The 18,335-nt window shown below is 40.2% G+C and overlaps 1 protein-coding gene across 3 annotated transcripts in view; it reads right to left on the bottom strand.

Moving 5' to 3' along the window:
• Window positions 1–18,335, bottom strand: part of LOC127566949 (electroneutral sodium bicarbonate exchanger 1-like) — a 158,026-nt gene that overhangs the window by 55,270 nt on the left and 84,421 nt on the right. For all 3 annotated transcript variants that reach the window (XM_052009507.1, XM_052009508.1, XM_052009506.1), the window contains 5 exons: window positions 15,605–15,740; window positions 14,919–15,079; window positions 10,857–11,045; window positions 7,883–7,971; window positions 4,029–4,186 (listed from right to left, as the gene is read on the bottom strand). In XM_052009507.1, the coding sequence (XP_051865467.1) occupies window positions 4,029–4,186; window positions 7,883–7,971; window positions 10,857–11,045; window positions 14,919–15,079; window positions 15,605–15,740 (733 nt within the window). The remainder of the gene's footprint in view (window positions 1–4,028; window positions 4,187–7,882; window positions 7,972–10,856; window positions 11,046–14,918; window positions 15,080–15,604; window positions 15,741–18,335) is intronic.

The following is an 18,335-nucleotide window of genomic DNA, read 5'->3' as shown; positions in this document are numbered from 1 at the left end:
ACATGCTTAATTACTGTTGAATTCAAAGGCATCTTTCTTCTCCAGACTTCTAATCTTTTAACAGCTGCCATGGACAGGTTTTCATTCATCTTAACTCCATAACAAGCAAAAAGTAAATCTTGTGTGCTATTTTGCTTGATCAGATGAGTGGGATGGGCTACCTTAAAGTCATCTCCACAATCAATGACATGGTGTTCATTCATAACTTTCTGCATACATTTTCCCCTTGCATGGCAAATTGATTAAGTTAACCTTACAGGCATCAAAAGAATCAAACTTAGTTTTTTCGGCAAACATTCTTCATCTGAACTGCAACCACAAGGTTGGTTGGGTGAAGGAGGAATTGAGAGAGGAGGGAGGAAATCTTAACTAATTAGTTGAATGGGATTTTGGAAGAAGGCCACACTTGAACCGAAATATTTAAAAAAAATAAATAGCTCAACTTGCCAGAGTGAACTCAAACTTTAAGAAATTCTCTCACCACATGCACACAAATCTTTTAATTTAAATATCCATCCATTTTGCCCTTTGCTATTCAGCACGTTTAATTCCTCATCTCTTCCTTCCCTTGTCATTTCCAATTTCAAGGACCATATTTCTTCCAGACCATCAGCCCATGCATAATGCCCCCCTTTATTTCTTTTAAAAAAAAATAGTAAAGCTTCCTGGTTTACAGATTTAAAATGCTCTACCCTGCACTCCCACACAGCCACATGTAAACCCCTGAATCACACAGTTTGTTTAGTCCTAGCTTTTGGCAAAGAGAATAAATCGCTTGCATAAATTTCAATGTAATTCAAATCAAGATAGTTAAGGATATTTGAAACTATGAAGCATGAAATTTAAGCAATTTATGATCAGAACAACAAAATTGAATTTCTGCTTTTAAAACCACTACCAATTAACTGGGAAATAGTTTTTTTTAAACCATCTAAAGAGATAAACAAAATTGAAGACAATCTAGGATGTGAAGGCAATTGTATAATTTAACTTAGAATTAAGAATATATATCTCTATCTCAATAGGATGGCGAGCAGAGAAGTGTGATTAATGCCAATTCTATTTGTCAAAGTAAAATGAGGGCAAAAGGACATGGGAATACATGCATGATAAAAGGAAGTATACACTGACATGTAGAAAAACGGAAGGATGCTGGAAATGCACGTTCACAGATCCTTGAAGGTAGCAGAAAAGGTAAGATAATGAGTATGAGTGGAAGCAACACTAAATTAAGGGGTCATTACTGTCAGTACTGCTGTGCTGTGAACCTGGAGCAAACTACTGCCCTCCCCAGTGCTGTAGGCTGCTGTTCCAGGAAGCTAATTGAGAGCACTATTCTGGCACTCCCAAAACAATGAAAGAGTTAAAGTGATTTAATCAGTGCAAAGTTGAAAGTAGAACAAGCCACCAAGGCAATGTGTAATGGCTGCCAGCGAGGGCTGGTGTTGAGCAGAACACCAGTTGGATGTGATGGAAGCTGCACACTCTTCCTCTCTGCTTGGTTGCACAACTCTCCCTAGCAGAGCTCAATGGTAGTCAGTCACATCCAATAGGAGGTAATGAGGGAGACTAAGATCCAGGCGGTCTGTCAACACCCAGAGCAGGTGCTGCCGGTCGCCAGCATTGGCTGCACTCACCATGCTGACCAGGGCACAGTCCTGAGCAACCAGAGTTTGTCACAGCCAATGTAATACCAGTCCTCACAGGCAGCCACTGCACATTGCCCAACCATTTGGTGTGGAGTGAACCTGTGAGGCAATCAGATCACTGCTTCATTTCTGCAGGAGCAGCAGAGGAAGGAAGGGAGGGGTTCATACCAGGTTCCCAGCACAGGAAGTACATGCCAATGAATAATCAATCTCCAGGGCTAACAGCACCTTAAAACACTCTGCCAAGTACCAATATAATTCCATTTTTGCCAGCATGAATGGAATATTAATTTCTAGGATTTTATTACAATCTGAAGCTTGGTCTTTACAACAGAACTCAATACAAACACTGGAATTTGCCTCCTTAAAAAAAAAAGCCCTATAGAACAGGTATTTTGCTGATGCCAGACATCATGGATTGGTAGGCTGTGGGCTCGACCCTGGACCTTAGATTCGCAGTCTTACACAAGTTGCTATGAGAAAAATTTAGGTGAAGCCAAGGCTATTCTCAATAAGAGGTCAATTTGTGCTGCATCCTGGAACAAACCCCTCCAGAAAATAATCACAGGCAGGACAATGTGGAACAGGAAAGAAAGCAGTATTCATCCTCTTGCTCACAGTAGTAGTCCAGATGAAGGGTCTTGACCAGAAATATCAACTGCCCATTTTCCTCCATAGATGCTGCCTGACCCACTGGGCTCCTCCAGCAGTTTGTTGCTCAAGATAGCAATAGGATTGGTTAGCAACATCTTTGCCAATATTACATTCTGCACATGGAATAGTGCTGTGAACCACGTTGAAAGTGCTGTAAAATGCGTACAATTTTTCTCCAATCACCATAGAAATGTATAAAATCTTCCACTTAGCATTATACAAAAACAAGTGTACAGCCACAATTAGGTTTCCAGAGTTAGAAACAACTGAGTGCACTAGAATTTGTATATCCCCATCAATTTGTAGAAATTTAGTTATAATACTATTCCCCTCAATGCTAAACATTGTGTTTTTAATGTGCTATGTGAACTTCCAAACAGTTAATCCTGCCTCTTGACCAAATTCTTAACCAATATATTTAATGCAGAAGGGTTTCTTTTAACCTTACTAGTATAAGAACAAAAACGAAGTATCTGAGGTGTGCTCAGGTCACAAAGCCTTAAAAACAAATCAAATAATGCAACTAGATTTTGAATCCCAAGTTCCAGGGAGGGAGTCCCCCAAGAGGGGAGACCCACAAAGGCAGAACCTGGTTTTTGACAGAGGATAGTTGTTTTTCCCCTTGTGGTAATATAATAAAAATTTCAGTATTGTATGGTGGTGTGGGTGGGGAAATTAACATTACTAAAAGTTATTTTTTTGCAGGGACATGCATTTTTCTTGTATTGTAATTTTGAGACATGGTAACATAAATTAGCTGGGTGGAAAAAATATTTAAGTGCATGCAAAATATTAGCCAATCAGCATACTGTGTGCAAGAACAGGTTACCAAAATCTTCTAATTGAAAAGCATAATAGAAGATGCCAGTGATAGCAGGGGAGACAGCATGTGGAGAGAACAAACATAGCTTACACAAGTTATTTAAAGGAATTTCAAAAGTTACTTTATTTCCAGGGTGCATATTAGCAAATGAAAATACAACATTCCACTTGGGAAGAGGGTAGGGGAGCTTCATTGTTTTTTTTAATCCATTGACCTGCTGTGTTATCTAGTTACTTTGCAAGTGGATACACATCTGATCGAACTTAAATATCCTTGCATATACATATATGTGCACACAGACAAAAACACAAGACGACAAAACAGACTGCAGATACTGAAGTCTAAAGAAAAAAAATATTGGAAGAACTCAGCGGGCCAAACAGCATCTGTGGGGGCAAAAGGCGCAAGTCAACATTTTGGGTTGAGACTGCATCACCAACCCATAATGCTGGTTTACACTTTTTGCCTCCACAGATGACCCAGAGCTTTTCCAGCATAATGTACAGAGAAAACTCACACTGATCTGACCACTTAATTTAGGGTGTTACTCCTGTGCTGCTTTGTAGGAGTGCTGTATTATCAGTGGTTCCATCTTTCAGCTGAAATACTGTATCTGTCTGCCCTTACCAGTGTTAGAGGTGGATGTTGAAGATCAAACCACTTGGAGGTTTTGTCTAAAAATCCTGCTTAACTAATACCACATAAAATTAGAATAAATTGTGATTCAACATATGGCTGCTCCATGGTACGTTACTGGCCTGGGTGATTTCTGCATCTGGCCATTATTCATTTGAAAACAGGTGACTCATGTACATAACTAGGTGCAATATAGAAGTATCTACAACTTTTATTGTAAGTCATCCCTTACTGCAAGGTGTGAAAAGCAGAAAAACATTAGCTACCTGGTAGGTATTGGAACTTCAGTAAGTCCTGTGAGAAGGATAGCTGGAGAGAGACGTACAAATGCCACAATTGGCCGGTTGAGAAAATCTAGCTCACCAACCAGGACATTGGAGGCTTCAGCACCGATAGGGATCTTCTTCATGAAATGGAGATCAACCTGCAAAGCAAAAATACATGGATTCCAGGAAGAAAAAGGATGCAGTCCTAAGTGAAATAAATATTTTGTTTTAAAATTAGGATATTGTGATGGTGGTGCAGGGGTGGGGAGAGACCATAGTTTAATTGCTCTTTAACAAGCTTTTCAGAGAAAAGCTTAGCCTCAACCAGCACGTGCACACTGGGTTAGTAATCTCACATCAAGGCTGCAGCAGCAAGAACACTAATTCATCTCAGCGTTCAACTAGAGGGGAGATAAATAAAAGTCAGTCAACATTCCTGCTGTTATCCAAGGACTAGCCATAGAGATTACAGATGGAATCAGGTTATTCATTCAGTACTCAAATCCAGGATTTCTCACAGCAGCAAGATAAACTCATTGTCTGATTTCGCAAACAAGGTCTCATCATTTTGTTTCATTAAACATCTTCAGTTTGTTAACACATTATCTTTCCAGTACACTTCAAAACTCAAGGATGGATGCAAAAAAATGAGCAATGTCTCATTCAACTCCTCAGGCAGTCCCCAGGATTGAGGAGGACTTACTTCCTTACTCTGGTTCTGTGCGTTCCAAGGTGCCTGATGAGGCCAATATTGAAACAGCACTCTTCCACAGATGGGGCAGGTGGCAGCTGATAGGGTGGGTAGCTTGTGCGATGGTTCACACCTTCTGCTATTCTTTGTGTTCCCAATGCATGGATTTGAGGTTCCCAATACCACTCTTCACTTTGACCAGTTGAGTGCCAGGGATTCCAAGAGGCAGTGCAGGCTTTGCACCCCACCCCACACAAAATTTGGCCATGGGCGTGACCTGCTCAATAGCTGATAGTGTGTAAAAAAAAAGGTCTCAGTGCTGGGGCTGTTGGACTGAGAGGGGACACTGATGTTGGTTCACTTGTCCTTCCAGTGAATTGGGAGGATTTTGTGGAGGTGACATTGGTGGTATCTTTTAAGTACCTTGAGATGCCAGCTGTAAGTAGTCCATGTCATAAAAGCATAGAGGGAGAGGAGTCACTGCTGCCCAGTTTAGTACCAGGTTGAGGTCTTGATCCTCGAGCACCTTTTCCTCAATTGAGTAAAGGCTTAGCTGGTGAATTAAAGGCAATGGTGAATTTCACCAAGAGGTGGCCCCCAAGAGGAAAAAGGGTCCTGTTTTCCAGGTTCTCGTGGACTTATTGTCAGAGGTTAGTGTGGTGCAGCAGGAGCAGGATGGTAAAGGACCTTTGCCTTGCAGATGTTGTGTGCAAACCCATCCTCTTGTATGCTTCATTGAACAAGCCATTGACCAAGGGTTCAGTCTCCAAGCTGGAGCAGTCACCATAGCTCTGAAGGTTGACTCCACTCCCATAGAATATTTATTGGAGGTGAGGTGCAACATTAAGACAGAAAAGATAAAGGCGTCAGAGCAACATCACAGCCTTGATGGATATTGGTCTTCACCGAGATCCACTCTTTCATAGATCTGTTGGTTATGGTCACAGTTTGCATGCAGTCATGAAGGAAATACAAAATGCTTCAAATTTGAAATTGAATTTTGTCACTGTTCTACAGTCCCTCCTGCTTGAAGTCAAATGCTTTAGTGAGATCACAAAAGGCCATGTATAGTGGTTGGTAATGCTCCCTGCATTGCTTTTCAAGTTGGACATAATGTTGGAATTGGACAGGATCACTTCCACTGTGCCTTCAGATGGATGAAATCCACAGTGCTGTGGGAAACTAGGAGGGGGCAGTTGAGGACCCTGGTAATGATTGCCCTGTGGCAGTTAGCAGGGAGTCCCCTCTGAAGTTACCACAATTGCACTCATCTCCTTCCTTGAAGATAATCACAACTCCGACATCTTTGAGGTACCTTCGTATACCTTGCTCTTCCATGATGTGGACAATGAGATTGCAGATTCAGGACTGAAGTTCTTTAGAGTTTTAGAACTTCCTCAGGGGTACCATCTACTCCAGAGACCTTGTTATTTCTTCATTGTGATATGGCTTTGACATCTTGTTGGTCAGGATTGGTAGCAAGGCTGGACTGAACTGGTTCCAGTTCCAGTAAACTGGCGTTAAGGGCTCTCGTTTCAAGGCAGCCTTCAAAGTGTTCCTTTCAGCAGGCACTGACCACCTCTCTATCCCTGATGAGTTCACCTGCTCTGCTTCTTTGTAGAGGTGTCAATTCTGGTGGACTTCAGGGCTCTCATGTGCTGTGAACACTTTGCTGCTCCTGTAGGCTGGGAGTTGATAACTTGGTCTGTGAGGTGCTGTTCAAGAGCTGCCTTTGTGGTGTCCTTGAGAGTTCTGACATTCATCTTCTTGTGGCAAAGTTTCTGTTGACACTGATGTTTTGAGGCCAGGTTAATGGAAATAACAGAGCAGATTAGGTGGTGGTCAGTCCAGTAGTTATCACGCAGGTGATGCAGATATCTTGGCAGTCTTTAGCTTGAATGATGATATAGGCTTAAGAGGTGCTAATGCTTGTACTAGAGGTGTTGCCATGAGGCCTTGTGCTTATCCCTTTGATAAAGCAGGGTATTGGTTGTGACAGGACTATGCTCTCAGCATTTTGCCAAGAGGACCCCACTGGAGTTAGACTTGCTGATTACATTTTGGGTTGTACCTCTTCCACTTTGATGTTGAAGGTGCCCAGGAGGATCAATTTGTCTCCCTTTGGGATAAAGACCAAGCGTTTTTAAGGTTGGAAATCCCCTTTGGCTTCACCTGAAGCTTCCAAGATTGGGCCATTTGCACCAATGACTATAGCATGTTGGTTCCATGTTAATGAGCCAAAGAGTAATAAAGCATTTACTAATTCCACAGGGGAAGTCACAGACCCCAATGCCACACAAGCTCATTCTCGATGAAGCTCACTCAGTGAAATACATTCCTCTTCCAGTTTTCCTTTCCAGAAAGTGTACCCACTTCCTTGTTCTTTGAATTAGTCATTTCCGGCCCATCTTGTCTCATCAGGGTGAGTTCCACACCTCACCTACCATTAGGTCACTTGCAGTTACGCCAATCATTCCTTCTCCAGGAATATGACTAATACTGCTGTAAATATTCTCCATAATAGAAGAGAAGGATTAAAAATTCGAAAGTTTTCTGCAAACATTTTTGAACAATTTTCTGAAAAGATTTCAATTAACACTGAAAAATCTTTCAAACTTCAGGCTCTATAAACAAATTCCAACTAAATGATCTATGAAAAGTGTACAAAAGATAAACAGAACAGATGTCATTCCCTGCTTTGTTTTCTGACCTTGAGATAACCTGGACATTTCCCAAAAGGAAAGATAACTGTCAATCTAGAAAACCCCCCAAAAGCAATGGCAATTGAACCCCAATTGATCTCAGAATATGCCTTGTTAAATCATTTCTCCAGAGTAATGACAGACCAGGTTAGCATACAACTGGCACAACAGTGCCCCATGCCTGAAGCTCCAGACAACACATTGGCTAGTACATAACTCAATACTGGCTTGGATTTTCTATCATTTGATAGGATTTAAAAACATGTTTGGTCTCGCTATCCATTTATCAAAGAGCCAAGAAAGCTTGTGTAGTGCTTTGCAAGAACAATGGATGCAAATTTGTAGTTCTCCACAAAAGAGAATGATCCCAGCTAGAACCTAGTTGTGGGTGTGTAGGAGAAAAATGGACATATCCCACCCACAAACATCATAACCAGACAAGCCAAAAGTGACAACCTTACCTTGCTTGACTCAACATTTGCATTGTCATTGTTGACTCCATTTTTAACTTCAAGATGAGTTGGAATGGACTGTGGGGATAACATTTGACCTGAAGGGAAATAAAATTATGAAACTTGAAAAGTAGTTAATATTTGGAATGGGACACTGCTGGTATTAGAAAGGCTTTGTTCTTTTAAATTAACTGAAAATTAATTTTTAAATTACATGCACTAAAGCTAACAGGCTATACTCCCAGACTATGCCAAAGCTTCTCCAGCTTGACAAGCAATAAAACAAAATGAATGGCACTGATGTAAAGGCCATTGACCTGAAATGTTAACTTTTCTTCTCCACAGATGCTGCCTGACCAGCTGAGAATTTCCAGTGTTTGCTTTTATTTCATTTTTCCATCATGTGTAGCCTTTTGCTTTTCATCCCTTCCCAAGAAAGTCTACCAAATCATCTCAGTTACTTAACTGCAGAGATAATAGCTCTTCAGACCTACCAAGAGAAATGCTTGAGGGTTGTCTCCCTGTTGGAGCACCAGCACCCAGGTGGGATAATAACAGAGGAAAAAAAAAACTCACATGGGTGCATGCAGTGGCTCCCTGCTACAAATGTAAATATTGTGGCCAGGCCACCCCAGTCTCAGATGGGTTGGCTCAGACTTCAACTTAAACTACCAAGGGCAACTTTAATTCAAAGATTTCCTGCTCCCAGAGTTAGTATGGATCCTCCACTGACTGGTGTCAGTGTTGAGGACTTGGATTGCAATGAGGATTTAAGATGAGTGATGCTGGTGGAGCATTATGTTTTTAATAAACAATTTTAATGCCCTTGCCTTTTTGGCAGGAAAACCATTGGATAGTTTTAGTGTTTGATTGTGATTTTAAGGTTTTATATAGTTCCGTTTTAGAGTTGAAATCTATTTGTGTTTCAGGATTCAGATTCGAGGGACAACAAATCAAATTCAAATTCAGTTGACGGTTTGAATTTGGGTGGGCCAGCAGCACAGCCCAGTTCTATTAATTGTGCCAATTCAGAGCCAATTAGTGAACTAATCAAGTTAATGAGCTTGATAGTATCAGCAACTCCTCATGCTTGGAGTGCAAGTCCCTACCTGGAGGAACAAATTTACATGCTGCCACTCATTTGGAAAACACCATGGTTCTATTAAATGAGCTGCACCACAGGGCATGCAACAGCTAAAACAAAAAGGATTTATTTAATTTCACCAGCACTTCTTGTAATATTTCCTCTTCATTTCCAGTTCTGGGTATTGGAGTTTCAATAAGCAAGACATCTTAAAGTTACTGAATAACCAATGCCAAGGACAGTGACACTGAACAATGTCAATCTTTAAACATCAACACCATATTGAAATTCAATTACTTTTTATCTAGTATTCTAGTTGGTCTTCATTTGTCTACCTATTTTGTCTTTAAGTACACATTATCCACGGAAGTATTTAGCAGTTAGAATGAGCAATGACAAATGATTTCAACGAGTTACTCCATTTATCTTGATAATACTATTAAATTTAATCCAAATTAGCCTTGGAATACATTGTTCACAATAAGCAATCTTGTCTTGATAACTATTCTGACTTGGCTCCAATGCGAAAATGACAAAAAAATTTGTAGGCAAAAAAAAAATCATTTCCAGTGAGACACCTTCCCTGTTGCCAGCACATTTAGATACATTCGCGATCAATCATGGCAACTTATCCATTTATAACAGGAAGGACCTAATTACCTGCAAATTTCAATACTTCTAATTACTCATTTGGCCAGAATTGTACTGATGACAAATATGGAAAAAGCAATGTAATAAACCGTTGCAAAAGAGCTTAGTCTATCAATGTGTTTGTACATCTATAGATCACTCTCAACAAGTAAACCAGAGGAAATGCACATATAGATCCATTACCAACAGGTACTTATTACCCAACAAATTAAGCTGACCTGTTAAGCAAATCAAACATCACCCAATGCCATTTGTGGAAGTTGCATAAAAGATAAAGACCTTCAATTACAGGGTTCACAGAACAGGACAGTTTGGTTTCCTTGAGTAACACTGCACTGAGATTTACCTTGTCAGTTTTGGCAGGTGCAATTTAGCAGCTGCAATTTCTACAGTTAGCTCTTAAATGGACATTCTCCTGGATGTAGGGGACTGTTGCTACTGAACAAATGGATGCTGTAATGACTGGTGGGGCAGGTAGTGGATGAGCAACAAGGGAAGCTGTCTTTCTTCTGCCCCAATCACCCTGTAGCGATCCCTGCAATGTATTGCAGGTAAATGCCCATGCCCACTTTGCCTGTTCCTATGGGATTAAGAAAAAGATGAAATCTCCTAAAGTTTGGCCAACTTCCCTAACACAGAAGTGAGCAACAAAATGACATGTGGCAGGGAACAGCAGCAACAGCCTGGAATAATCCTGAAGTTCACAAGCTGGGAGTCACTCGTGATCCTGGCCTCCACAGACAGAATAGCCAAGGCTATGCCCTTGTTTTAGATTGCAGGTGGTCACAGGCCTGAGGAAAAAGAATGCAGTTTGGATGGTGGCTCTTTAAATAGCAGTTTTAGAAGGTACAGGATTAGTAAAACCTGGCAGCTCCAAGTGAACAAGAACTGACATTTGTCACCACAAGGTTAAAAATCTCAAGTGCAGTGAATTTTGTGTATTGCAATCGTGTTGATGTTAATTTGGGTTCTATGCTGGAGAAATGCTACTAGAGCAAACAAAAATCCTGTTGGAAATTCAGTTGCGAATTTCCAAAGATACCAAGATAATCAGAACTGGCCCTACTCTTAAGACAACTTTCAACTGCACAGCACTTGAGGAATTGTGCAAATGGTTTTCAGCCAGGTCGATATAATCTTGTCTTGCACCCCTTTATATCTAAGCACCAAGTCATTCTCATGCCTGCTATATTGAAATACTAAAGATCTCAAAAAAGTTCTCATTTAGATTTCAGCCTTTGTCCTTACCAGCTTTGTCCATGGAATGAGGTTCAGATTGCTTTTTCCCAACTTCAGCAAAAGACCTAACAATTGGAATGAGATTATTTCTTTTCTTCTCAATTTGATGGTGATGTTTTTTCAGAAGAGCTTCACGCACTTTCATACGAATGCTTTCATCCAGTTCCATGGATGCTTCCTGATGATCAAGGATCATATCTAAAAGAAAAATATCAGACATTATCACAGGAGTAAAAAGGTTATTGCAGTTAAAATAGAGTCAATTTAACCCCCAAAACACTTTCCATTTCATAAAATGAAATTTCATTCAATTGCTAAGTGTATAAAACACCTGACTGTATTACACATTTAAATATATTTGGAAAATTCAGGTGGAAGAACATTCACACCTTGAAACCATGTATTATTTTTGTAATTTATAGTAATTTTATGTCTTGCACTGTACCGCAAAACAACAAATTTCACATCATATGACAGTGATAATAAGACTGATTCTGATAAATTGAACTTCATAAAACTTATTGGAAGTTGTGGAACTTCCTCAAACATAGGCACAGTGCCACCTGGAATTCTATTAATTTCAAGGACGTAACCACAGAGAAGCATTCTCTACTCTAGCTGGCACCAAAAGAGTAAATGAAAAACAAGTAGTTCAAGAACAAGACTTGATGAGTCTTAACACCTGCAATTTCTCACTTCAGAAATTCCCATTAGGCTCTCAGAAGCATTTTAACCCAATTCAGTCCAATGTTATAAATCCCAGATCACTGATTTCCATCAAGTTAAATTCACGATAAAAGGTAATCATTAGCACACATTCTATAGGAGCAAAGAATATTTCTCCCCCCCCCCCCCCCCACCACTCCAGTCCACCTTGCAATTTAAAAATGAAATTAGAGGCCTGCTTTACTGAGACAACAGTTGAAATACAATATTAAACTAGTGATTTTTAGTTAACTGTATGATAACAATATGCTAGATTATGCACAAGGCTCGGGACCATTTAGATCATCATGCTTAGTAGCCAAATGGAAAAATAAAGATGGCTGCTCTGTGGCTGGCAGATGGTTTTTGACCTCATAATGACAACTTTTTATATGAGTATATGTCATTCCTACTCAATACTATTACAATACTACTAGAATGGATACGCTGCAGATCAAGGTTTCTTGTGAGCATTCTTCCCTAGTAACATTACTACATTTTTGTCAGAGGAAAAGCCACCAGTTTAGAGAGAAATGGGAAATATAGGAAATCAAATCCCGCAATGTTACACAGGTAGACCAAAGGACTTTCATCATTCCCTAGACAGATTTCACCATCTCATCTGAGCTTACACTCTCCCAAACAGTACAAGTCATTTTAAACACCCTTTCCTTCAGTTCCATTCATCTATTTCCAGAAGAGGCAGGATTATAGAAAAGTATTTGAAAACTAACTTGTAGTACTAAACTACATGTCAAATGTTAATAACATTAATGTTTGTGATAGACTACTAGAGCTAATAACTGGGAATACTTTAACAAAAAGCTATTGGAACTGCAGGACAGCACAGGCAGAGACACTGCATATAGATACCAACTGAACAAGACTATCTTGCATCAAAATACTGTACAATTATTACCTCCATTAAAATCCATAGTAGTTTTCAGAGGCAGAGATTTTTTAAACTGAAGTATTGACTGGAATGGGGGAGGTGGGGGGAAGAAAGAAGAGAAAAGAAAAAAGAAAAAAGGTGGTTTCCTTGATAAACAACACCTAAAACCTTCATTCTTATTCTTCCATTCTGGTCTTGTGCAAATATTGAAATGGTTTCAATATGAACACCTATGCATCAGGAACATTACACTTCTAATAAAAAATGTTTGACTCATGAGAAGCCCTCGTCCCACATTAGAATAACCAGAGAGTTCAAATGGTAGCAAGAACATTTTCACTGAATAGCCGAGTCAAAAGTCCAAGGTTCATTTACTTGGACATCTCAAAGGCTGGAAAGAGACAAAAACTTTAAAATTTGCAGCATATACAAAGAGATGGAACTTAATCCTCCCTGATCACCAAAGGAATGGGAAAGCATTTATAGTGTAGTGGCTGTACATCCACTTGAATCTTATTGATACTCCACTTTAATGCCACTGGTCCATGGGAAGTGCAAGGCTTCTCAGACTCAATAAATTTAAAACAGAACTTCCATGGTATACAGTTAACCTACTCTTTAACGGGGTATCCACACAGCTGAAAGTATTGTTTGGAAACTAGCAAGGTTATTACATTCAAGCTTTAAAAAACTTAGAGGCATACCAACCCATCACCCAAGCCACAAAACAGTTGGAGACCACTACCTCCTCCCAACTAACTTTGGTCTATTTTAAATTGATGATCAAAAGTGATTAATGCTGGGCCTGGGGAAATTTTCATACTGTGGTGCTACCCCTAAATATCCCCACCAGAATTCAAAACTGGCCCAATAATACATTTCAATTAGATCTATTCTTTGGTACGTGCAGTTTACTGGTCAAAAGGAAGGGTTGAAAGAGGAGATACTTGAGTGTAGTATTTTAAAATACAAGTTTGTGTTATTCAGAATCATGAAAGCTAGCTAACTCACCCTTAAAGAACCACTAGCTATAGTGCGCATCTTGCATATTCCAGAATTCCCCACCTGCATACAGCAGCCCACAAGTCTGGAAAATACTAGAGATAAAAAGCATGTAAATTTGACCTGTCCCTGGACTCGCCATCAAGTCCAGAGGCATTCCATAACAATCAGACTGCATCTGGCCTCTCAGCTTTATACCAGCTGTAATTGGTGCATCTAGCACAGTCCTATATGCACTTGAATGGGGCCACTGACATTCAAAAAAAAGTGATGTATTTTTAATATTTTTTCAATGAAATGTTTTAATTTAGTTAATTGTTTTGAAGTGAATTTTAGTTTATTAGTCCTGTCAGAAGGCCATCAGGACTGTCCACAGTTACCACTTTAGTTTAAGCTGCCTGAGACATGATTGCTGCTTGCATCTCACTCCACTTCATGGAGAAACTGTTGTTGAGGTCTAGAGGTCATTGAAAATTGCAGAAGTGCAGCCAGAGATAGCATGGGAAAAGGAGGGGACAACAGCAGGGCTTAATATGACACACAACTTGGTTCTTGTTCACATCCATTTGATTGAAAGTGCCCATCCTCCTCCTCTTGAATTTCAAGGCTCGACTTACTATTTCAACCTACTCCTTTCTCCGGAACTCCCAAGTCTAGCTTTCCATCATCCACATCTTAAAAGCACCTCCAAGTTATCTATTCACTGCTTGTAGCTCTCATCACTTCTGTCCTTCACTGGGGGCAGCTCTTCACTTTAGGCTTTGAAGCTACTTTTTCCTCAAGCAGTTCTAATATGAAACTGGATGAAAACAAGTTTTATTGCATTTTCCTTTCATTACTCTTTCTAAATTAAATAAACATAGTTTAAGTCACCCCTACCTTTGTATTCCAATTCCACAGTGACTCATGTTGGAGAAATATTCATTGTTAAGGTTTCCATAGTAACAAGAGATGAAAAAGTTGCAGAGTGAGATGGCTCAAACCACAGCTTGTTCATAAGATTACTTTTCCCTAACTTACCATATTTCACTTAGAAAAATTGATATTTAACACCTTCAACCATTCACTGCTTCACTACAATCACAGTCAATCAAATCAACAGTTGGGAGGCAGAAGAAGAGGAAGTGAAAGAACTAATCCCTTGTACCCAGTCTCCAGTGACATGTTTAAAATAAAGTGGGAACTATACAATCCATATAAATCCCATTGCTCTTCAGATGAGGAAACAGAATGCAAAATAACCATGAGAAGCTGAGGTAAACAAATACATGGAATCAGGGGCTTCAGAATTATGCACAATACAAATTGAAAGGAGTTTTCACAAACAAGTGACAACATTTTTCCCCCTGAGGAGAAAGGGCAAGTTATATTAACATTATGAATGATATAGTTGACTTGATTGACATTTATAATTTGTACATCTACTAGGACTTAAACTTTTGATGAAAACATTGTCCTTGCAATAGACGTACTTGCAATCTCTTGGATGCTATTTGCTTGCATGTCCAGCAAGACAGTTCCATTAATGATGCAGCTCCGCAACTCGAACAGGCTGTGTAATGACAATGTGGCAACATACGGTTTACTCCAACGGTCTCCACCATCCTCAACATCTTCCTCAAACTTCAACCACCTGTCAAACCACAAAATTTGTTTGAATTGAATGCTAAGTTTTTGCAGAAACATTCTCAGAGCCAGAAAGTTGCTGCTAGAAACAGGACTGTCGCAAGGACCATTGATTACAAGGGTGAAGGAAAAGTGAACACTAGTCAACTGAATGCAAACATTATTGCTTCACTCCTGTATTTAATAATATTCTGAGGACGTACAATAAAAGGTTGGCTTATTTTCCCTGTGCACATTCTTGATGTAACAGATGTGAACAGCCAAAACCTCTCATTTGCATGGATGATTTATTGGCTTCATGTGATCAGATTTGTGGGATAATAAACTGCAGTTTATTCTGAGAAAATTTATAACAGACTAAAAATCGCATCACCATAATTTGAGAAAGCTTTGTGACAGCAGATATGCAAAATTTAAAGGAAGTTTCTTTTAGGCAAGCCTGTTGCTGATCATGCCTGGAACTGGACCCCACAAAACCTTTATCACCTGCAACATTTTCTCAGAATGCAAACATTACAGACAGTTCACACACCTGGCAGTCTCCTTCCACTCGGCATCTTCACCCCCTCGCATGCATATTTCATCAAGCTCTGTGAAGAGTTCATGTGGAACATGATCTTCATCATCTTCAGTTCCCAGAATGAACTGAACTCGCTGGGAAGGAGTGTCTAAAAAGCAGATGCAGTTTAGTAGGTAGTTAGATTGCAATAGATTGCTTTTGACAATCAAGGATAAATGTAAATCACCATGAAGATCCTAGAAAGATTTTGAGATTATGTTAATTAGATCAAGGTTTTCATCCTCATCAGTTGCTGTGAAATGGCTCAGAGGCAGCAGTTGTGGTTACAACAGGAGATGTACCTCAAATGACTGTTCCCCTTTCTGTAGTATGAAGTTAGTTTGAGGGCATTCAAAACACCGGACACTTGTTTTACTCTTCATGATATTTTTCTCCATTGACCAAGAGAAACTATTCCATGCCTAGTTTCTCAGCAGTAGCCAGGATGTGTTTATCCTACCAGTGCTCTGTACTGCCTTTATTCTAGCAAGATTATAGGCTGGCTATAGAGCACCAAGATCCAGTTCAGTATTTGTGTTCAGACTCTGGGGATACTGGACTCAGTTGTGCCACTACCAGAAACCTTACAGTGCAGAGTGTTTGACCTTCCACTGTATGTATCATTAAGGAAGAGCTTTAATGTACAAAATACAATCAAATTAATGATTACTCAAGCAACCTCACTGCCAACCTGCACTCGTTTACCTGTTCTTGTATTCCTACAAAATGAATCCATGACTGCTTATAGTTTAGGATGCAAAAGCCTTCCAAGTTTCCACTGAGGATTCATCTGCCTGAAATTTGGACCAATTTTTCCCTTTTATGCACACATATTACAGAAGCCATCTTACACAAATTTTAATATAACAATCACTTCCTATGGATTTAGCACACATAGGGAAATTGGACCAAGCACAATTCACCCAAGCATGCCTTATGTTTTTTGCAGCAACATTATTCATGCATACAAGGACTTGCTCAGGAGCCTGACACTCTCCTCTGCCTCATCAACAGAAGTTGGAGAAGTAACGTGCAACTCCATGGCTTTCATTCATAACCCCCAGTAAAATGACAGGCAAATTCTACAGCAAGTCAGTGAGATGTGAATTAAAGGGTTCAGGCCAGGGCATTGATGTGTTGCTGCTCGCATCTGCCTGTATGAGTTTCCAATGCTGTGTTATGGTATTACATACCGCAAACTTTCAAAATCATGTAGAGCACAGATATGCTACAATCTCTGTTTAAATGAAGACCATGCCTAGAAATTGCCTGGGGACACTCAACATTGGACTCCATGCACTAGAATGATTGCTAGGAAGGGGCTGTGGGGTTTACTAACACTGATGTTTACCCCTCCACCCACAACCTCCCTAATGGTTTTCCCCTCAACTCGAGCTTTTTTTTTTAAAAAAAGTATACTGCCATACTATGGCTGCCTGCCTTGGTGAGAGTTCCAAGACTGGAACCTGCTTCCCAAAAGGCAAAGATACAGCAATCAATGTCTACAGGCTGATGCATGGGAAACAGTGCATGTTGCACTTTAACTGGGGAGAAACCACTGAAAAAGAAAGGCAAAATTTCCCCAATTTTGCAACTTAAAAGTAGCAACCACTTAACACACCAACTAAGCTGAAATTCAATTTCTAGGCTGTGGTGCATGATCACAAGTAGCTCTAGGCTGTGAGCTCAACTGAGTGCATGGCACTAACAGGAACACTGACGGCATACTATCATCCCCAGAAACAGATGGCTTCCCATGGATCTCTATAATCAAGGTTGGACCTCAGCTCAACTTGCAAGCAGTATGCAGCTGTAATGTGGCACAATAAAAGCCAAGGTGACAGCTACCCAACCTCCTCAGAGTAATGAGATACTGTGGAAGCCAAGAGGTTCCAACATGGTGTGTATCAATATTGGTTTCATGCTCAACTTTGAAACAGAATTTGTGTAGAGCATGTGACCACTGTCCAAAGCTTCATGCTTTGAGCCACAATGCACAAATTCACTGGCTGCCTGCCTAGTATGTCTAGCTTTTCCTGGTGTCTGCCAATTTGCTTTCCTTGGTAGACTCTTCAAAGAGAATATGCAGGACCTCTGAAACAGAGCTAAAACACGATCTTGCCCACAGGCAAGCTGTGCCTATTGTTAGCATCCATCCTAACTCCTGCACTCATGCAAAATAATTCACCATGCATCTTCTGCCAGTCTTTTAGCTGGTGGGTCAGATCGAGTGACAATGCATCTTTAGGAAAACTGAACTCCTGTTCCTCAAGTTGCACATGGGGCAACATATCTTCAGCATCTGTAATGAAAGAGAAGGCCATGGTTAGCTTTTTGAACTAAGAATGGAGAGTGAAGGGGCTATTGGTAGCAGCTGCCAGTCTGGTAATGCAGTGTGCAAGGCAAGATAGAGGAAAGACCGCAAGAAGATAAGAGCACGTATAAATCCTATATAATGTCTCTTCCAGCACTGCCACTCACCATGGCCATGAATCTCTGCCTCTATGTTGGTCTCTCTTTCATGAGGGGGATGGTGCATTAGCAGGCTTGGCCTCCTCTGGATGTGTCCTCCTGTCAAAAATTGTGGTGCATTAGTGGCATCCTTAGAGAGATTAGAAGTGGTACCCATTTCTCTCAAACAGTCTGCATGTGCAGTACAAGATGAGAATGGGGGGTGGGGGGCAGGGGGAAGAAGCTCAAAAAA

Source organism: Pristis pectinata, chromosome X, assembly GCF_009764475.1.
Source record: "Pristis pectinata isolate sPriPec2 chromosome X, sPriPec2.1.pri, whole genome shotgun sequence".
In the NCBI taxonomy this organism is placed as follows: Eukaryota; Metazoa; Chordata; class Chondrichthyes; order Rhinopristiformes; family Pristidae; genus Pristis; species Pristis pectinata.
The sequence above is the reverse complement of the archived record's forward strand: the minus strand, read 5'-3'. Positions and strand labels throughout refer to the sequence as shown.